Raw genomic sequence first — 19,501 nt, forward strand, 5'->3', positions numbered from 1 at the left:
TTTTTTGTTTCCATTTTTGTCCTTTGTCGCGTTATTGTAATATTAGCAGAGTACGTGAGTCGTGACATTAAATGTTGAAACAAAAGTATATATTTAAAATTATTTTATGTTCACAACAAGAGCTGGTGTTTCGAGAACTCGACCCTTACGGCAAAGACCGTTCATGAGTGTGTTGAACGCTATGAGATTGGGTGTGCATCCCGCTTCAGCCATCTGATCAAACAAAACTAGGGCTTCGGAGATCCTATCTTCTAGACATAACCCGTGGAGCAGTGTGTTAAACGTAACAACATCGGGCTGGAAACCAAGTTTGGTGATCTTCTCGAACGTAGTTAGAGCAAAGGACAACTTATGACAGTCGCAGAAACATTTTATCAGAATAGTGAAGCTGTAGACATTAAATGGAATCCTGCGCAATTCCATCTTCTGATAGAGAGAAATCGCAACATCGGGACGATTCATTCTCACTACCAAACCTATTACTTTATTGAAATCGATTACCGAATAGATGGAACGAAACCTATTACTTTACTCACTACACAACTTTGCCAAATCAGTGGCAGAAACAATCAATTCTGTATAAAAATCAAAACTAAAGTTCAGAATATTTGATGAGGGTTTTTTAACCAGTCTAACTACTGAAATTTCGAGTCAAATTTATTTGTTGGTGGTTACAGTTTTACAAATAAGGACAAATGATTTTTTTTTTTTTTTTAAAAGCAACAAGACAAGTCAGCTCCATTCCATTCTTCACTAATCACTACCCATCTTTTACAATAATCATCTCTCTCTCTCTCTCTCTTTTCACAACTAGTCAGTCTCTCATTGCCCTTTAGCTTTGTTCTAGAGCCAAACACTACTACAGAGAGACTTGATTCAATAATTAAATCTGGTTCTTATTAAACTAATGTCTCCAGGTCCCCTTCTTATCTCCTCTCTCTCTCTATCTCTCTCACTCACACCATCTTCGATCCCTTATTCAAAACCCTAGATCGACGAATCTTATCTCTCTCTCTCTCTATTGTTGTTACAGTTCGTAGAGTCATGGCGTTAGCAGCATCCACCACGTTGCCAACCAAGTCCGGATTATCTCTTTGGTGTCCTTCTTCTCCGTCTCTCGCTCGTCGATTTCCCGCTCGTTTCTCTCCGATCGGGGGTTCTAGAATCGCTTCTTCCAGAGGACTCGTCACTGCTTCCTTCGCTAACGAGAATCGCGAGTTAGTTTTATTATTATTATTATTACATGACTCTTCCCCAATTTTTGCGATAGATGGAAATTTTTGTATATCCGGAATGAGTTTTTGACTTTTTTTGTTTGTTTGTTTGTTAGGTTTGTGATTGTTGGTGGAGGGAATGCTGCGGGTTATGCTGCTCGGACTTTTGTTGAAAATGGTATGGCTGATGGTCGCCTTTGCATTGTGACTAAAGAGGTGATTCAATTCGATCCCTGAGTGTGTTTTCTAAATCAGTATCGCTTTTTGTTGGATTTGTTGTGGTTGTTTATGTTGGTGTTGTTGTTAGGCGTACGCACCTTATGAGAGACCGGCGTTGACGAAAGCTTACTTGTTCCCTCCAGAGAAGAAGCCAGCTCGTTTACCTGTAAGCTTTGCCTACTTTAATGTTTGGTTTGATCAATGTGAGTGGTTCTATTAAGTTGCTATTGGTCTTAATTTTAGACACACGAAACTTTTTTAGATTGGGTTCTGGTAGATTGTGTAAAGTTAGGAGTGTTTTATTAATTGGAAGATTCGTATGGTTTTAGCTTTGCGGTTAGTGTGATCTGTTTTTATTGAGGGTGGATAATAAATATGCAGGGCTTTCATACTTGTGTTGGAGGTGGTGGAGAAAGGCAGACACCAGACTGGTATAAGGAGAAAGGAATTGAGGTAATTCTTCTGATTGATAGATAGTTTTGTTTTTAAAAAATATATATGGATGAAAGTGAAGTGTCTTTATTTCGATTATTAGTCCAGCTCGGAATGATACATCAGTGAATTTGTGATCTTCTCCTGTGTCTTATTGATGCACTGTGTTTGAACAGGTAATATATGAAGATCCAGTGACGGGAGCTGATTTTGGAAAGCAAACCCTCACAACAGACACAGGGAAGCAGTTGAAATATGGATCCCTAATTATCGCTACAGGGTGTACAGCCTCAAGGTGAGTGAAAGTCGCATTGCAATGTATTGATAAACACAACATCGAAGAAACTAGGCCTTCTCAACCATGTCTACTAATACTACTGAATTTTGTCTGGCAGGTTCCCAGATAAAATTGGTGGGAACTTGCCAGGGGTTCACTATATTCGGGAGGTTGCAGATGCTGATTCGCTAATATCATCTCTGGTAAGCTAAGGGCATTCTTACCAGTTATGTCATCTTAATGCAATGTTTTACTATGTGTCCTTAGGAAACTTTTAAATTCCCTTGGTGACAAAATAACCTTCCAATATATGATACAGGGAAAGGCAAAGAAAGTTGTCATTGTCGGTGGTGGCTACATTGGCATGGAGGTTGCTGCAGCAGCTGTTGCGTGGAATCTAGATACAACGGTTATTATCCTTTTGACTTCAATCTTTAAATTGTGCTAGTAATGAAGCATAGTTTTAGTCATTCGCTGAGTAAAACAAAATTCCTTGAAACGTTCATATAATTTGCAAAACAGACGAACTAATTTAGAGCTGCTTTTGGGCTTCCCCTGTTGGAACAATAGATTGTATTCCCTGAAGATCAGCTTTTGCAAAGACTGTTCACTCCATCACTTGCTCAGAAATATGAAGAACTATACCGTCAAAATGGCGTTAAGTTTGTCAAGGTAAGATATCAACCCACGTCACTGCCTTAGACTGAAGCCTTTGCTTTCCTGCGAACCTAAGAATTTCAAGAACACAGTGAGTAAACTTAGGTTTCTCTTTCTTTTGAACAGGGCGCTTCGATAAATAACTTAGAAGCAGGTTCAGATGGGCGTGTATCAGCTGTTAAGCTTGCTGATGGGTCTACAATTGAGGCAGACACGGTATAGTTGTAGCTTAGCTTCACTTTTTTCTTTCTCGAATGATGCAACTTCAACAACTTTGATCAAATGGAAACTGTGAAGGTCAATATAATGCTCACTTTTGTACGACCTGTGTATCATTACTTTACAGGTTGTAATCGGAATTGGAGCTAAGCCTGCTATAGGCCCCTTTGAAACTTTGGCCATGAACAAATCTGTTGGAGGAATTCAGGTATTGTTATCACAAAGCATCTGGATTTAGTTTCCAATATTAGTCGGTTTTAAAGTTAGAACGTCACAAGAAACTACATCAGTATGTTCTTACAATCAAAAGTTTTATAAGAGCTCATCTTCAACCACAGGTCGATGGCTTGTTCAGGACAAGTACCCCTGGAATTTTTGCTATTGGAGATGTCGCAGCCTTCCCTTTGAAGGTACTTTGCTGCCAGAGAAAACATGTTAAGCCACTAATCTCGTGACCTGTAAACTCATCATGTTATTGTCTGATGAACAGATATATGATCGAATGACTCGTGTTGAACATGTTGATCATGCCCGCCGCTCTGCACAACACTGTGTGAAATCGCTGCTCACAGCACACACTGACATGTAAGCTTCTTCAACCTGGCATAATCTGCAGACTTTCCGTGTATCTCTCAACAGATCTTCACCTATTAGTTCCTGTCTTGCGAAAAACGTTGCAGGTATGATTATCTTCCATATTTCTACTCAAGAGTATTCGAGTATGAAGGCAGCCCAAGAAAAGTTTGGTGGCAGTTTTTCGGGGATAATGGTAAATCTCGTTAGTACACATTCCAGTTACTCAAAACAATATTTCCAGTGTATCTAAACAACTGATTCATAATGGCCAGTGGGAGAAACAGTTGAGGTTGGGAACTTTGACCCAAAAATCGCTACCTTCTGGATTGATTCTGGTAAGCCATAGCTTCTACTTTCTTTTTTTCTCACTACAGTTCCTACTCTTGAACCTTGCACAAACACACAGCTTAGCAATTAACTAACTTTGATGAGTAATAATTGCATCAACAGGTAGGCTGAAAGGTGTTCTTGTAGAAAGCGGATCTCCTGAGGTAAAAGTCTTTCTTAGAATCTCCCTCATTAACATTCTAAATTAGCCAATCTTTAGAACATCATATGCTTCGTTAGATCTATGAGACTAAAATTAGAATATTTTGATAAGATTTGTTTAAAAACTAGACCTTTGCAATTACAATCAGAATGGGTTTTGTTTTCATGTATATATGAAAATGAAATTGGATTTTAATTGCTTCAATTGTTGTGTATATCTCTTAATTCTCAAAACAGGAGTTCCAGCTTCTCCCAAAGCTAGCAAGAAGCCAACCTATTGTCGATAAGGCAAAGCTCGCCAGCGCATCTTCAGTGGAAGAAGCCCTCGAAATTGCTCAAGCCGCTCTACAGAGTTAGAGAGACAAACTTCATGGAGTTGTTTTTTTTTTAGCTTTTGGGATTCAGAGAAACCAAACCAACATCTTTTATTACTCTCGGTGAGAGTATTCATCTTTCCATTGGAAAAATGATTTTATAGAGAGTACTACTGTTGTCAATAATCTCCACGAATAAAGCCTTTTTTTTTTTTTAAGATAATCACATTTTGCTCTTTAGAGAGCTTTGTCTCTAATAAAATTCATATGGGAGTCGTGACATAGAGATCGTTTTGTCATATGATCGATCTATGGGTTTCATGGATCATTAAAATTATTTCATGTAATTTCTAGTATCGAATATCGATCCTTGTAGTTGGTTAAAATCTATGGATTGGCAAGATCTTCAGCCAAAATGTGGAAAAGCGTTGTGATTTTTGCTTTTGTGCTGTGATACATAATAATAAGCCATTTTATAGTGACCTTTCACAAACTCATTTTAAACTTTTCTAAATAAAAATTGTTTAGAATTATAATACAAGAGACTATATTTTTTTATCTTATTATAAAGGATGAATTAGTGCACTAGCCAAAATTGAAAATCTATTTAAGAATATAGTATACTAATTCAAAAAATTAGGTGGTGACCGGAGGTGATGACCGGTGATGGTAGCCGGTGGTGGTAGCCGGCGGTAGTGGCGAGAGGTGATAGTAGAGAGTGGTGGTAAATAGTAGTAATAGAGAGATAATCTTGTAATTATTATATAAAATATATACTATATCACTTTTTAATGGTTAGTATAGCTATTCAATGAATTATAATTTTTTTTTGGGTTATAGGATGATATTCCCCTACTATAAAACACCCTCGTTTTTTTAGTTTAAACGCCTAACATTTTGGTTAGAAAAAGGGCTTTTGCGAGTTTTCTTGTTCTTGACTTCTCGTGTTAGTGTTTAATGGAGGAGAAGGGTTAGGACTTAGGATAATGCAAACAAACGTGAAACGTGTTATGTAGGTTAAACACCAATGAAAGAACTTACCACTTAAGAAAAAGGCATTAACTTTAACAAACAGAAGGTTGAAATGGTATAATACTTTTGTCACAAATTGAGCAATTGAGATTGTATATTCACTAAATAGACGGAAACGATTAATAATCGACCGTCACACATCATCAGCACTTTAGCTTAGAGCTTGTTGAGTAATAATACACATAACAAAAAGTGAAAGCTGAAAATTCCACACGCATTTACATGAGATTGGGTACAATCGTGTTCTTGTACATCTAGAAAATGTTAAATATATATAGCAGATTTTTCTTTTTGGTAAATTATATTTATAGCAGAATTGTTATTATGTTTACTTTGTTTGCTTATTTACATTCTTTTCTGTGATACATGAGCTATTTAACACACACTGTATACTTTTCTACATATCATGTAACTACCAAGCCACCAAGGACGACCACAACTCGATTATGACCGTATAAACTCTTCTCTAACTCGTTTTAAACTTTAATGTGACATAGTTCTTGGTGGGATTAATAGGAGGCGCCATTGTTTATTTTTATTTTTGGAACAACCTCGGTTTTGTGGCTTAAAGGTGTTAAAGAAAAAATGACTTTTCAGAGTTTTTATCTTTCTTGTTTCTTCTGTGTATGATAGGTGAAATATTGCAAAATGCAAACAAACGTGTAATGTTGGTTAAGCTAAAACCCAATTTATGCCAATAAAAGAAAAAGACGTTGAAGCACTCTTTCACAAACTACAAAATTTGAGATGGTATTATATATACTTTAAAAATAATAATAGAAAGGATTAGTAATTATCGACCGTCATACTTATACACACAAACAAGGAAACAAAAGAAAGAAAGTGAAATATGAAAAGCCATACGCACTTATCGTGAGTGAACTCGACGTTCGTTTGTTTCAACTGAAGAAAGAAACCATTCTTATGTTTTTGGTGTAGGCGCGTGTGATATCTTACCACACCTTTCCTTTTATAGAACTATCGCTTGTTTTTGTTTTCTCCAAATACATTCTTGTTGCTTTGACTTTTTGGTATATGATGCATCCAGTTGTTAGCATTTTTGGAATAAACCATCGACATTTACAATTACTTTTCCCATCTTCTTCTGCTCTGTTTTCTTAAAAATGATGGTAGTTTTTAATGGTTTTTTAAAAAATAACAGCTTTTTAAATCTATATACAGTTTTGAGTCTTTTTAATCAATTAATGGTGTTAATTCTCATGCAATTTATGCAGAAAATGATTGTGGAGATGGGTGTTTATAACCATAAATCCAATGAGAAAATCATGAAGAGTGTTGTTGGCTTTCCCGGTAATTGAATATATCACATCAAATTATAAACTATTTTTTATTTGTTTCTTAATTAAGCGTTTTTAAGAAAGATAAACAAACATTTAAGCGTCTTTAAGAATGAGGAGTATGCTTTTTTCCTGCAAATCAAGAATAAGAAAACTCATTTTAAAGATTTGATATTTTGTTTATAGGGTATCCCATGCCTTATGTGGATTTGAAAGAAGGGACACTAATCGTGATTGGAGATGGTGATCCTGTGCAGATCGTTGCCAAACTCAGAAAGAAATGGGGAAAAGCCAATTTGACATTATTTGTACCTTGTGAGATTAGAGAAGTGAGGGAACGTGAAGCTCTGTTAAGATCTAACATCGAAATTTGTGATCGTCATGTTCCTACTCCTCATTATGATCATATGGTCAATGATCACAAGCTAGGTTGTGTCATTTGCTAGAGTTGCAAGAAAAAAAGAAAGACAGACATAAAGGTAATTTAACTATTTGGATTTGCTGGAATAATAAGTTTATCTTGATTACTGTCTAAAGACAATTATACTGATGAATGAGGATGAATTAAAGTTGAACGTGGATACTTTTATTTCACCTTGATTTTAGCTGTGTTCGCTTGAGTAATTGTTTGCTCTTGAGTCTTGAATCAATTCACTAATTTATGCCATCTTTTAAAGTAATTACAAAAAAAAAACAAATAAATTTGTGAGTAACTGATCAGTGATCACTGTCCTACTCTTAAATAAGATGTTGAATTTTTTTTTTGGTGGAATTTAAAATATTATACATATACAAAGACAAATATAACATAAGCCAAAAAGACAAATACATTTGGAGCTATGATATTAGAGATGTGTTTGGTTAGCCATATTTCTGAAATAAGAATCGGCGCGTGGGATCAACTAATGATGATGTGGTAACGTCACAAACTTTGACTACCATGTGAAGTTTTCTTGATAAGTTAATCTTTTTTTTGTCAACCTAAATAAGTTAAACTTGAAGACCAAAACTCTTTTGGGGAATTTTCATGTGACGGGAAAACGAATTCAAGAAACTACAAATTATCCTTTAAAAATGATTTCATAAGTGGGTTTGATATGCTTTTTGCCGATCTTCGTAGTTGATCTCTTTTATCAGGATTCAATCATCGGTGGGTGGGTGCTTGCCACACCAAAAATTCTGTTGTGTTTTTTTTTTAGTCACATAAATTAAACTTTTATGTGACCTACAGCACAAGAAACCATCTTATACAACTCAAACTATTGATTGGTAAATATGACTATATATATATTCCAAACCTCTATTAGGGTATTTTTCATGTTCTATTTCTTGTTGTTTATTGGAAGAAGAAGTACAAATTGCAAACACAAATTTGGATGTTAGAAACGATCAATGATCAACGGACCACATCATGCATGGGACCATTAAAGAAGAACTGTGCCAAAGGAACCACAGAAGTAAAAAAATAAGTAGAGAGATGAAAAAATCCCACAAGCCATTTCTCACGACTGAGCTCCACGCTCTTGTCTTTATACTCAAGAATACATTTTGTAAATCACGCAAACCACTCTGATTGTTTTTGTAAAATACATAAGGAGAGTGTGAAAATTCCTAATATAGTGTTCCCCTGTTTATTTATTTTTTTTCCTTTTTCTGAACCCATTTAATGTGGGATATAAAGCAGCGACTTGCTTAGGTTTTGGGATTAAAAGAAAAACATCAACTTTTTACTGTTCTCATCTTCTTCTCTGTTCTACCCACAAGTCTCATAGAGTCAGTCTGACCATAAAAGATGAAGGTAATGTTTTTGTTTTGTTTTGAAGAACTAAAAAAAATGACTTTTATTCTAGTAGACTTGTTGGATTGTTTTTGGTTAATGGTACTGGTTCTTTCTCTACAGAAAATGGTGGTGACGATCTGTGTGTACGATGAGGGATCAAGGGAGAAAGTGATGCGTACTGTTGCTAGCTGTTCAGGTAATTGTTACATCACCATGCAACAATCTTTCTCTGATTCTTGCTTTGTTCATGAGTTTTAGAGACAACGCTTTTGTTTGATTACATGAATTCCTTAAAACTGAGACTTTTGTATTGTTCTTGTTGAAAAGACAAAGCCTTTTCATTAGACAGACTCTCTGTTTTTGAGTTTCGTTATGGTTTTGTTTTATTTTATTTGAAACCCTCAAAGGTTGATTCTTGAGTTTTTTTTTTAGTGAAAAGCCAAAAGCTTTTGATTTTAACATTCTCTCTGTTCTTGAGATTATTTGTGGGTTTTGAATTTAAACCTGATTTTTTTGTATTAATCACGAGTTTTTAATCAAAAAAAAAAAGCAAAGCTTTATGATTACTCACATTCACTGTTCTTGAGATTCTTGAAACCCTCAAAAAATTGATTTTTTTCTTCTGTTTATGAGACTTTATTGGAAAAAGGTTAAAGCTTTTGATTACATATACACTATGTCTTTGAGATTCTTCATGGATATGATCTGATCCCTCAAAAAATGATTTTGATTTGTGTCTCGTTCAAGGATTTTTTATTGAAAACCAAAGTTTTTTTTTTAATTACACATTCACTCTCTTGTTTTGGATTTCTAAGTCCAAATCTTTACATATTATTTTTCAGGAATTACTGCTATAACCATTGATCCGATGGAAGGAAAATTAACTGTGATCGGGAAGCTTGATGAGATGCAGATTCTCAAAAAACTCAAACGGAGATGGCATAGTGCAAAAATGGTGAGTTTTGGCCCGTTCGATGCAAAGAAAGAAGCAGAAGCAGCTGCAGCGGCGGAGAAGAAGAAGAAGGAAGAGAGTGAACGTGAACGTGAAAGAATGGAAGCTCTATACCGGCCTATTTGTCCTATTCACCATCATCACAGCACTATCGTGTATGATCATGATCACCACGGCTGTATAATCTCCTAAGGGTTTAGGGAAAGAAAACAAAAGGGAAAATGGTGATTTTAGTTGTGTTAACTTAAGGATTCATACCTACCTTCTACGTCTACATTTTAAAGTTGTGTTAACTTAAGGATTCATAGTTAACTTCTGTGTCTACTTCACATTAACAAGTTTTTATTACAAAACCATCGATGTCTGATAAGCAAAGCAACAACACAACACAGTATCATAAATTTCTTGTGGTGAATGTCTGAAGATGAAAATGACAGACTAAGAAAATTGCGTCACAAGGAACTTGCAGTCAAGACACAGTTTCCAGTTTTATTCAAATTTGACCAAAACAACTAGGAGTCACAATGAATGATCATCATCGAAATATGATAAGACTTATCTTTGCTTCTAGGACATGATTAATAAGCCTCTAAAGGGTGATACTCTTTAAGTGTAAATTTACAATCAAAAGTTTGTTTTTTTTTTCTTACAAGATGAGACTTAGAAAAAGATGATACAGAGCTAATTTTTACTTTTATTTCTTCATGAGGAGAATGACAGTGTGAGCTGCAATGCTTCTGTTTTCTCCGAGGCTATCAACTTTCTCGTGGGTTTTGGCTTTGAGGTTTACAACAGAAGGATCAGCTCCAAGAAGCTTGGACAGATTAGTTCGGATTGTCTCCTTGTGAGGACTTATCTTTGGTCTCTGTAGAATCAATGTCGCGTCTAGGTTGCCAATCTCGTAACCTGCCTCATCCATGAGTCTCACCTGAAACACAAATATACAAGCAAAACCTTGTTTCAAGTTCATTGAATCACACTCTTCATACCGACATGAATCTGACAATTCTTCTGTTATTAACTATCATATTACAAGTGATCATCATTTAAAGTTTAAAACTTGATTAACACTAGCTTTCATACAACACATTCACAGTCAACAACGGTTTCGAACTTAACAAACACATCACAGTAACTCTGACCCCATAATCTAAAAGGCCGGACAAGAAAGAAACTCAATAGCATCAACCTTGGATACCCATTATTAACATCAATCATGTATGTTGCCTCCAGGGAAATGTAACAATACAAGACTTGTTCTATAATTCCTTATCCCAAGATACAGGGTACTTTAATCTAAAGCCGAGTTATGCCAAAAGCCTTTGCACTATAAAACTGATGAATGCAAATGCAAGAGCGATAAAGTTCTACACAGCATTGTTCAGTGATCACAACAAATTGAAGAACCTATTTGATCTCCACATCTCTTCTTCTACTTTCTATAGATAAAAATTAATGTACTCAAACTCAAAGAGGGTTCATCAACTGAGTAAATACCATAAACCTATGGATCTAGCTTCAGTTCTGAATGATTCTATAGACTACAACTTTAACACAAAAAATTGAACATCTCAAAGGTAAGCTAAGAAGAAAGCTTACAGCTTCTTTGATGAAGACAGATGAAGCAGCACCTTTCCATTTAGGATCTGAATCAGGGAAGATCTGACCTATATCAGGAAGCCCTAAGGCTCCCAAAATCGCATCCACTACACAATGAAGCAACACATCGCCTGCACCAACAAGTTCAAATCAAAAACTTAATTTTTTTTTTTATCCCAATTTCAAAAGATTCAAATAAGAATAATCCACAATTACCATCGGAGTGAGCTTCGCAGCCTCTATCATGAGGAATATCAATCCCGCCGATGATCAGAGGGTAACCTGGCTCTAACCGATGCAGATCGAAACCGTGACCGACTCGAAACGGAAGCGTTTTGGTTGATTTCTTCGAAGTCGCCGGTTCATCATTGACGCCGACGGCGGAAGAAGCCGAGATTGAAGGACGACATGATAACGAGAGAGACTTCTCCGGTCTACGAAAACAGATCTTCCTCGCCGAGAGAAGAAGTGGCGTTTTGGTAATTTGAGAATGAAACAAAGATGAAGAAGAAGAAGAAGAAGAAGACAGTAGAAGAAGCTGAGTAGAAGAAGAAGTAGCCATAGCCATTCTCTTCTCCGATTTGAAGTCAATCTGCAAATTTTTAATTTGTTGTCTTTATTTATTTTATTTATTTTTTTTCTTTATTTAAAATGTCATAAATGTTTGTTGTGGGCTTTTATTGGGCTTTTGTTTACTATAGCCCATATTAAATCTGATTAACTCTTGACCGTCGACCAGCAGGTTACATCTCCACTGCAGTTTACTAAAGGCCGCGTCGTAGAGAATTACTCCTCATTACTTCTTCTGCTTTAGGTCTTCACCTTCGGTTTTCCCTAAACTCCCTCGCCCACTCTTCTCTTCCGCACCGCTTTTTTAAAAAACGGCGACGCATTGTCTGTAATCGATCGCCGGGTAATTAGAAGAGAAGATGGCGGCGCCGGAGGCTCCGGTTAAGTATGTCGGAATCTGTAAGGAATCCGCCGCTTTCCGGCTCATGAAATCGATGGTGAGTAAAATTCGTTCTGTGATGATTTTAATGTGTGTGTGTGTAGAGATTTTGATAAAGACCTAATTTGTTTTGGATTGGTGGTTTTGTTTTAGGGTTGGGAAGAAGGAGAAGGGCTTGGTAAAGATAAGCAAGGCATCAAAGGTTATGTGAGAGTTAAGAACAAACAAGATACTTCTGGTTAGTTTCTTCTGCGTCTTCTTAATGGAGATTAGAGATTTTAATTTCTTTGCTTTGGTGATTGTGAAGCTGTGGAATTTAGATTAGAGGAAACTTAAATAACGCTTCGTTGCACAATTACCCAATAAAAACACTAATTTCTGCTTTTTGGGAGGAAATGTGTGTGTACTTAGTTTAGTTTAGCTAATAGGTGTATGTAATTTGGTGAATGTGAAGTTGTGGCTCTCTAAGATAGAGCTACTTTATCCTTATACCCAATATTTTCTGTTTTTGGGGGATGCATCTGCGTCTATAGTTTATGTTATAGGACTGAAAATTTGAAATGTTGGAGCAGGTGTTGGTGTTGATAAGCCAAATCCATGGGCATTCGATACAACTCAGTTCGATAACATTCTCAAGAAATTGAAAGTGGTAATGGTTGTGTACATCTTTGTTTTTTTAACTAATCACTTTGAAAAAAGTTGGAAGCGGGTTTTAGTATTTATTTTGTTTTGTTTGTTATTTGCAGCAAGCAGCACCTACCAAGACTGGCAAGGATGATGATGGTAAAACTACTTCTTAGTAACTTGTGTGTTTTCTTGATTATGGAAGTAGTTTGTTTAATTAGCGTAATATTTTTTGTTTCTGTGGCATATGATAGGTTCGGATGACGAAGATGAAAGTGTAGATGGTGCCAAATCTGAGCCTGCCAAGTTGAAGATTGTTGCTAAAGCCACTCGTCCACAAGGAAGGTATAAACGTAGAGAGAAAGGGAAGCTTGTCAATTCTTACTCATCTAAAGATCTTGAAGGAATACTGGTAAGCTTGCTATCAAATCATTTCTATATTACTTTTATCCGTTCATACCATGATTCATGTCTATTAGCATTACTCATAGTCTCATAACTTCTACATATTGTTATTTTTGCATAATTTCAGGATTTTCTCTGCTATGACTATTATGTAAAGAAATTGCGTTCGGAAAATAAGACTCTTAACTTATGCTAAATTATTTAATTGTTTTGTAGGTTAAGCGAACTGAAGAGCCTTCTACTGCGGTTTGTGACATAGCCGATACTATGGAGATTGAAATTATATCTGAGGATAAAAATGCTACTGTTAAAGGTGATAGATTGTACCCAAATCTTGAATTGGTGTGACTTTTTCATTGAGCTGATAATGTATGGATCTTTTGGGCTGAACAGAAGAGAAAATTGAAGAACCTTCTTCGGACTGGTGGGGAAATAAATTCGGGTTTGTCTCAGGCGGTCTTCTTGGGGCCAAGTCAGGAAAAAAGAAATTAAAGGCTAGCGAGAGAAAAATGTTTAGTGAGAATGATCAAGAGAATCTTTACAACATGGTTCAGGTATGTTTGTTTGTCTCTGTACACTCTTCTGTCCAAGCTGTTTGTGGAATAGAGGTTGGCATCTAACATCTTGATGCCGTGAAAATGTCATGTAGGATAAAGCTACGGCTGGAAAACAAGGACTGGGTATCAAAGACCGGCCAAAGAAAATAGCCGGTGTTCGTTACGAAGGGAAGAAAACATCTTTTGATAACAGTGATGATGATGATGATGATGACGAAGAAGAAGAAGAAGAAGATGAAGAAGAAGAAGAGAGTGAAGAAGATGAGGACAAAGTCTCTGTTATCGAAAAATCTCTTCCTGTGAAAAGGAAGCACGATGAAATTGTTGAACCCAAATTCAAGTTAAAGAACCTCTGCAAGCAGATTCTTAAAAAGGTTGTTGTCAATTTACTTTAAACAGTCATTGTAAACTTCTATAACATCCCAGTATCCCACTCATGACTTATATGTATATGTGCAAAAACATTTGTCAGGATGCTGGTGGTGGTGGATCAATGAAGCTCAAACAGCTAAAATCTCTGATCGATGAACAAGCACCATCAGTTCTCTCAAAGTTCTCGTCAAGAAAAGATGCTATTGCTTACTTGAAACTTAAGGTAAATACAAATCTTAGCTTATCTTATGCCAAATCCTCTTATAAATTTGTTGGATGTGGGAGAGATTAAAGAAATGTGATCTTTGAGTTATTAAACGAAGCCAGTTTTGTATGTTCACTAATGTTGTACTAACATTTTTTTGTGGCAGCTGGAGCGAAGTGGGAAGTTTGTTGTGGAGGGAAAGAAGATTAGTCTTGTATCAAGCAAGAAGTGAGCACATTTTTGGGTTGAAATTATCATTATACCTGCATAGGAGAGTGGAGATTAGGACAAATTTTGTTACTCAATCATCACGATGCCATATGTAAACAAAGATTATCCCTTCAGTTTGGAAATTTTGATTTGTTTGTAATCTATTAATACATTCTATGGGCATTAAACTCGACACTACTAATAAATTACTCTATCTCTTATATTTAGAAAATCTTACATGTTGTTTGAAGTGTTATATGTATTTGCCCTGCACGATCTTTGTAGCTATATATTTACCGAGATAATCATAACCATGACAATACAGAGCTTCAATTTCGGCTCTTTTACCAGTTTGAACCATCAGTGACAACTCGTCTCTGTAGTTATCCTGGTCAGAAAGTAAATATCAGAATCAATTGTGGTATAAATGATTATACATTCGTTGCATCCACTTGAACATTATTACTACTGATCTCTGGTTATAATGATCAGTTAGTTTACCTGCAAGATTTTGGAGGACAATAAGCTTTTAGCAATCTGTGAGTCCTTCGGCTTTAAGGGAACCAAAGACTCTTCCGGTATCAGATTCAGATCATCTCCTCGGAGCCCAATCCACTTCACATTGCAAGCTAAAGAGGATGCACAAACTATCATTACAGAGACTTGGAGATATATTTGGTGTAACAGGTAAGTCTTTACCGTATCTGTATGCTTCAAGACCCATCCCTATGCTTCCAAACTTGAAGGTGCATAGTATAGCTAACCCAGCTGGATTCCTGACCTCTCATATATGAACTTATGAGCACCAAAGTATTATACAAACAAAGAGGAGGACGTTTATTTATGCTTACCAATCTACTAGAGCAAGAATTGGCAGATCAGGGAATGTTGTGCTCATCCGATGAACGAAAAACCTAAAAGATTCAACTTCCAAGCTACTCAATATCAATGACTATAAATTGCAAGCATGGTTTCGTAACAAAGTTAAGAGTTTCGACCTTGTGGCAATATCCGGATACCCTTTCGCAGTGATGAACACGCAAGGAATGTGATTGAACACACGATCTTCCACAAGCCGATGAAATATCGCATGCTAAAAACAGATTCTGGGAGTGAGTTATGAGCAATTATGGTATCTTTCTTACATATGCTTTGATTGGATGAAGAAGAGACCTTTTCCACAATAATGATATACCGAGCATCACTTCTCATGATGGTGTTGTCTAGCAAATTCAAGTCTCCGGTTATAGCAAAACCTGAAGAACCACAAGCCGAACAATCTACAGCTTCCTTACCTGGTTCCTGATAAGAAATGGTCTGAGATCACAAGGATTCATCGAAAAACCAACAAAGAGCAACAGGATTGACTACATTACTCACTTGTAAAAATAACCTTCCGGCAACAAGACCTCTACTAGAAGCCATAATCCCAAGACTGTATCTACTGCAACGTAGAAGTGCTACCACATCTGTTAAACCAGCAAAGCAGGAAACAAAATCAAAACCCAAAAAAACTCTTCAACCCAAATGAAAAGAAGCATAACGTGTGACTTTAGATTGACCTTGTACAGTTCTGTTAACTTCAATCTGAGATGAAAAGTAATCAGGTGAATCACAAAGCAACTTATAGAAGAGCTCTCTTTGTGTCACTCGTTTCTCTTGAAGCAGAATCTGAAAGCACATTTCCATAACTTTCCACACTGTGTTTTCAATAAAATCACAACCATTACTTACACTCATACCATTTCAAATCAAAGATTCAGATGAAGAGAGATTAAGCAATTAATTTACCACGAACAAAAGCTTTAGCTGTTTTAGCATTCGTCAGTGAAGTCTTAGTAAACGAAGTAGAGAGGAATATATATGAAACATCTGTGAGTACGCCTTGGTTTATACAGCTATTGCTTCTCTTCCTATTGATCTGTTCTTCCCCCAAACACACAAAAACCCCAGAAAATCTCAGATTCCGACAAAGTTATAACGCGAGTTCTAAGAAACTTTGATTTAAGTAGTAGTACCAGGGAGAGATCGGAGATGGCTGGATCTGGAGAATTCAAAATTCGGAGGAGATTGAGTACAGAGACTTCGATTCTAGCACGAGCCTGTAACAGCAAACGAGCTTCGATTTCAATCAGAAACACACGAGAGGAAGAATTAGATTGAGTGATTCGATAAAAACTTACTTCGTGAGGAAGAAGGATATCAGCGTAAGAGAGGTGTTGATCGGAGAAGAACTTCATCGATGAGATCCCTCCTGAAGATTCCTCCATTTCCAGATTTTTATTTTCCGATTCCAATTTTTTTTTTTTTTTTGAAATTTGATTTGAATTTGATTGAGGGTCAGGGAGAGAGAGAGAGAGAGAGAGAGAGAGAGGCGCGCTATAAGTTTCAGGATTTTAGATTTGTACTGTATGTCGTTTCAAGTATAATAAAACGGCATGCAGTTCATGAATCTTTCTACAGAACTTCAGAATTCATCTCTCATGATTTTCAAAAAAGAATTCATCTCTCATGCTGTGGATCCGATTAGTAAATTAATATAGTATAAGTTATTATATAGTTATATGAAGTATGAGAAGCTTCCACGTGCATGGATATATGAGTGTTTGCATTTTGTTAATTATGGTGATCCTATTTGGGTTTATTCGACCGGTCAAAGCAAAGAGATCATTCTTAACAACCACAACCACACTAATTTTGCTTTAAGTTCGGTTATCCGTATTTAATGCCCAACATTTTAAGCGACTTCATGATTTCTACAAGTTTCATAGGATAAAATCAATAGTTAAAATTAAATTGTACTAATTTTTTTTTTACTAATTAAATTGACCATTATATAATCATTTGAATATATTCTTTTAACTCGCGTACTCGGTGGAATTTAGTACTAGATCAATAATTATATACAAATTAACCACAATGTTGCATGGTGAACGTATCGTTGGCAAAATGGAACTTGTAATGTCCTAACTAATGCGTATAATTCTAATGGTACTAGTTCATTATCGAGCATTACAAAAAAAAAAAAAAAAAAACATATCTACTCTCATTCATAGAGAACATGCATGGACGATACATACAAATGTAATTTAAATTAATCTGAATTTTAGCTTAATAATATTTTCAATCCAACCAGACGTCCATTTAAGAGCATACTTATTGCACATACTACCACTTGGGGTGTCAAGAAAAATAATTAATAATATTTTAATTAAATTAAATTATTTTATTATTTTTTAATTTATACAACCAATCATATGAAAACATGTGGCAGATTCAGTGTCTATAAGAATCTGGGCAGAGACACTAGTGTCTCTTCTCTCCATCTTTTTGTCATTTTTTTATTTTATTTTTTGTTCTCATCCTTGGTCGAGTATGTGTAATAATCTTGCTCTAAGGTACGTTCAGAGTTTGCATACCAGTACGACGTCATCATATATACAAGTATGGGTTTGGCATACTATATTTAACCACACGTATGAAATGAAAATAAAATAAAAAGTAATTAATAATATTATTTCACCTGTTACAGGGAAATTTATAAGCTAAATTAAGCCTTTACCAAACATTCCCTTTGTCATTGGGAAAACATCAACAAGAGCTTTGACCATAAATATAATTTGATTTCAAGTGATCGATTTATATGAGACATGGCATATCGATAGTCTTTGGCATGAAGTTAAAATTTTAATCAATCATCAATTGTTTCCCGTAACATTAGTTTATCGATATGAACAAACTATCCTCAAATGTATAAGACCATTCATATATACAGTCTCTATCAATATATATTACTTTAATTCTAATATAAATATATATTATTTACAGTTCAAAATATAGATTTAAGTAAAATTAAATGGTATAGAACATGCATTTTATATATACAGTATGTTTTAATATATTATTCTATAAAAATATATAGATCCAAAAACGTTGTAAAGGAGAAAAAGAGATATATAGCTAGGAAAAGGAGGAGAGACCAAGGCAGTTGAACAAAAAAGTTAGGTGAATATAGTTGGCCTCAAATATAATACCCTTTTACTCATTCTTCCTCTTTCCTCCCTACAAATATCCTTATAACCTTTTCTCTCCTCTTCTCCCTCTTCCTATTATGCAAATTAACATATATTTACATATACGTAGTCATCAAAGAGGGAGAGAGCGAGAGATCTAGATAGTGAAAAGTTTCCTAATCAATGGAAGGGGTTCACAACACAAACCCGATGTTAACCCTAGAAGAAGGCGAAAACAGCAATCCTTTTCCTTCCTTTGATGAAAAAACCTTGATGATGATGGCTCCTTCGTTAATGTTTACCGGCGATGCAGGTCCATCTTCTTCTTCTTGTTCTCCAGCAAGTTTCCATCTATCTGCTCAGCCGGAGAACCGTCAGGGAGGTGGAGGAGATATGGGAGGATTAGTGAGTAATGATAGCGATCATAGTAATAAGCATTGCAATAAAGGAAAAGGAAAGAGATCTCCGGCAATGCAGAGGATAGCGTTTCATACGAGGAGTGATGACGATGTTCTTGATGATGGTTATCGTTGGCGAAAGTACGGTCAGAAATCTGTAAAGAACAATGCTCATCCCAGGTTCTTCTTTTACTAATTTATTACATTTATTAGTGTGTTTAAAAATATATTATGACATCGTTATATAAAGTAGATATCGGTATTGACCTAAACTTACATATATACACATGCGTACTCTATTGGTCACGTGTTTATATATTAGTTGGGAACATTAGTTTAACAACCTAAACGATCGAAGTCATCATTTTGAGTTAGTCCGGTTGCAATACGTTATTGCTTGTGTCTTGGAATTTAGAGCGTTCATTTCGTATTGTTTATATAAACATGATCCCTGAATTATATGTAACCAAAAATATTCTTTGATTACTCATTTGAATTTATAAAAATAATTTTTGCAGGAGCTACTACAGATGCACGTACCACACATGCAACGTGAAGAAACAAGTGCAGAGATTGGCAAAAGATCCAAACGTTGTTGTAACAACCTACGAAGGTGTTCATAACCATCCTTGTGAGAAGCTCATGGAGACTCTTAGTCCTCTCCTTAGGCAACTTCAGTTCCTCTCCAGAGTTTCTGATCTGTGATTTGA

At 35.7% G+C, this 19,501-nt stretch overlaps 7 protein-coding genes across 8 annotated transcripts; 5 read left to right on the forward strand and 2 right to left on the reverse strand.

Annotated features, from left to right (window-relative positions):
- LOC104753060 (monodehydroascorbate reductase 5, mitochondrial) lies at window positions 780-4,734 on the forward strand. Its single transcript, XM_010475336.2, has 17 exons — window positions 780-917; window positions 1,034-1,217; window positions 1,331-1,430; window positions 1,522-1,599; window positions 1,815-1,886; window positions 2,042-2,160; window positions 2,261-2,345; window positions 2,462-2,551; window positions 2,713-2,814; window positions 2,926-3,015; window positions 3,146-3,226; window positions 3,357-3,428; window positions 3,509-3,603; window positions 3,699-3,787; window positions 3,867-3,929; window positions 4,045-4,085; window positions 4,321-4,734. The coding sequence occupies exons 1-17, from the start codon at window positions 908-910 to the stop codon at window positions 4,438-4,440; spliced, it is 1,491 nt and encodes a 496-aa protein (XP_010473638.1). The 5' UTR covers window positions 780-907; the 3' UTR covers window positions 4,441-4,734.
- LOC104753061 lies at window positions 6,485-7,301 on the forward strand. Of its 2 annotated transcripts, XM_010475338.2 has the most exons (3): window positions 6,485-6,559; window positions 6,665-6,740; window positions 6,914-7,301. In XM_010475338.2, the coding sequence occupies exons 1-3, from the start codon at window positions 6,554-6,556 to the stop codon at window positions 7,171-7,173; spliced, it is 342 nt and encodes a 113-aa protein (XP_010473640.1). In that variant the 5' UTR covers window positions 6,485-6,553; the 3' UTR covers window positions 7,174-7,301. The 2 variants fall into 2 exon arrangements, with proteins under 2 accessions (XP_010473640.1, XP_019093643.1); XM_019238098.1 differs by lacking the exon at window positions 6,485-6,559 and having other exon boundaries at window positions 6,639-6,740.
- Window positions 8,234-9,789, forward strand: LOC104753062 (heavy metal-associated isoprenylated plant protein 26-like). The gene is made up of 3 exons (XM_010475339.2): window positions 8,234-8,525; window positions 8,628-8,703; window positions 9,350-9,789. The coding sequence occupies exons 1-3, from the start codon at window positions 8,520-8,522 to the stop codon at window positions 9,649-9,651; spliced, it is 384 nt and encodes a 127-aa protein (XP_010473641.1). The 5' UTR covers window positions 8,234-8,519; the 3' UTR covers window positions 9,652-9,789.
- Window positions 9,989-11,695, reverse strand: LOC104753063 (2-C-methyl-D-erythritol 2,4-cyclodiphosphate synthase, chloroplastic-like). Its single transcript, XM_010475340.1, has 3 exons — window positions 11,275-11,695; window positions 11,059-11,189; window positions 9,989-10,387 (listed from the first exon to the last, which is right to left on the reverse strand). Exons 1-3 carry the CDS (start codon window positions 11,624-11,626, stop codon window positions 10,154-10,156), a joined length of 717 nt encoding a protein of 238 aa, XP_010473642.1. The 5' UTR covers window positions 11,627-11,695; the 3' UTR covers window positions 9,989-10,153.
- LOC104753065 (nucleolin) lies at window positions 11,876-14,603 on the forward strand. Its single transcript, XM_010475342.2, has 10 exons — window positions 11,876-12,065; window positions 12,161-12,245; window positions 12,580-12,656; window positions 12,754-12,790; window positions 12,886-13,043; window positions 13,253-13,349; window positions 13,430-13,590; window positions 13,686-13,967; window positions 14,066-14,188; window positions 14,337-14,603. Exons 1-10 carry the CDS (start codon window positions 11,988-11,990, stop codon window positions 14,400-14,402), a joined length of 1,164 nt encoding a protein of 387 aa, XP_010473644.1. The 5' UTR covers window positions 11,876-11,987; the 3' UTR covers window positions 14,403-14,603.
- Window positions 14,577-16,718, reverse strand: LOC104753064 (meiotic recombination protein SPO11-2). The gene is made up of 11 exons (XM_010475341.1): window positions 16,564-16,718; window positions 16,399-16,482; window positions 16,172-16,301; window positions 15,943-16,080; window positions 15,761-15,849; window positions 15,554-15,682; window positions 15,379-15,473; window positions 15,232-15,294; window positions 15,080-15,156; window positions 14,882-15,009; window positions 14,577-14,768 (listed from the first exon to the last, which is right to left on the reverse strand). The coding sequence occupies exons 1-11, from the start codon at window positions 16,648-16,650 to the stop codon at window positions 14,634-14,636; spliced, it is 1,155 nt and encodes a 384-aa protein (XP_010473643.1). The 5' UTR covers window positions 16,651-16,718; the 3' UTR covers window positions 14,577-14,633.
- On the forward strand, window positions 18,500-19,496 carry LOC104753066 (probable WRKY transcription factor 56). Its single transcript, XM_010475343.1, has 2 exons — window positions 18,500-18,971; window positions 19,310-19,496. Exons 1-2 carry the CDS (start codon window positions 18,577-18,579, stop codon window positions 19,494-19,496), a joined length of 582 nt encoding a protein of 193 aa, XP_010473645.1. The 5' UTR covers window positions 18,500-18,576.

Source organism: Camelina sativa, chromosome 16, assembly GCF_000633955.1.
Source record: "Camelina sativa cultivar DH55 chromosome 16, Cs, whole genome shotgun sequence".
Taxonomy (NCBI): domain Eukaryota; kingdom Viridiplantae; phylum Streptophyta; class Magnoliopsida; order Brassicales; family Brassicaceae; genus Camelina; species Camelina sativa.

Excerpts from the sequence above, each read along its gene's own strand:
- LOC104753060 (XM_010475336.2), top strand. Across the intron at positions 1,218-1,330 it reads TTCGCTAACGAGAATCGCGA|GTTTGTGATTGTTGGTGGAG; the intron begins GTTAGTTTTATT and ends TTTGTTTGTTAG. Across the intron at positions 3,604-3,698 it reads CTCACAGCACACACTGACAT|GTATGATTATCTTCCATATT; the intron begins GTAAGCTTCTTC and ends AAAACGTTGCAG.
- LOC104753061 (XM_019238098.1), top strand. The coding sequence starts at position 6,650 with ATGCAATTTATGCAGAAAATGATTGTGGAGATGGGTGTTTATAACCAT. Across the intron at positions 6,741-6,913 it reads GAGTGTTGTTGGCTTTCCCG|GGTATCCCATGCCTTATGTG; the intron begins GTAATTGAATAT and ends TTTTGTTTATAG.
- LOC104753062 (XM_010475339.2), top strand. Across the intron at positions 8,704-9,349 it reads TACTGTTGCTAGCTGTTCAG|GAATTACTGCTATAACCATT; the intron begins GTAATTGTTACA and ends ATTATTTTTCAG.
- LOC104753063 (XM_010475340.1), bottom strand. The coding sequence starts at position 11,626 with ATGGCTATGGCTACTTCTTCTTCTACTCAGCTTCTTCTACTGTCTTCT. Across the intron at positions 11,190-11,274 it reads CTGCGAAGCTCACTCCGATG|GCGATGTGTTGCTTCATTGT; the intron begins GTAATTGTGGAT and ends TTGTTGGTGCAG. Across the intron at positions 10,388-11,058 it reads CTGTCTTCATCAAAGAAGCT|GTGAGACTCATGGATGAGGC; the intron begins GTAAGCTTTCTT and ends TTTGTGTTTCAG.
- LOC104753065 (XM_010475342.2), top strand. The coding sequence starts at position 11,988 with ATGGCGGCGCCGGAGGCTCCGGTTAAGTATGTCGGAATCTGTAAGGAA. Across the intron at positions 13,350-13,429 it reads TAAAAATGCTACTGTTAAAG|AAGAGAAAATTGAAGAACCT; the intron begins GTGATAGATTGT and ends TGGGCTGAACAG. Across the intron at positions 14,189-14,336 it reads TTGCTTACTTGAAACTTAAG|CTGGAGCGAAGTGGGAAGTT; the intron begins GTAAATACAAAT and ends TTTTTGTGGCAG.
- LOC104753064 (XM_010475341.1), bottom strand. The coding sequence starts at position 16,650 with ATGGAGGAATCTTCAGGAGGGATCTCATCGATGAAGTTCTTCTCCGAT. Across the intron at positions 16,302-16,398 it reads CCATCTCCGATCTCTCCCTG|ATCAATAGGAAGAGAAGCAA; the intron begins GTACTACTACTT and ends GGGGAAGAACAG. Across the intron at positions 15,850-15,942 it reads AGTTAACAGAACTGTACAAG|ATGTGGTAGCACTTCTACGT; the intron begins GTCAATCTAAAG and ends CTGGTTTAACAG.
- LOC104753066 (XM_010475343.1), top strand. The coding sequence starts at position 18,577 with ATGGAAGGGGTTCACAACACAAACCCGATGTTAACCCTAGAAGAAGGC. Across the intron at positions 18,972-19,309 it reads AAGAACAATGCTCATCCCAG|GAGCTACTACAGATGCACGT; the intron begins GTTCTTCTTTTA and ends TAATTTTTGCAG.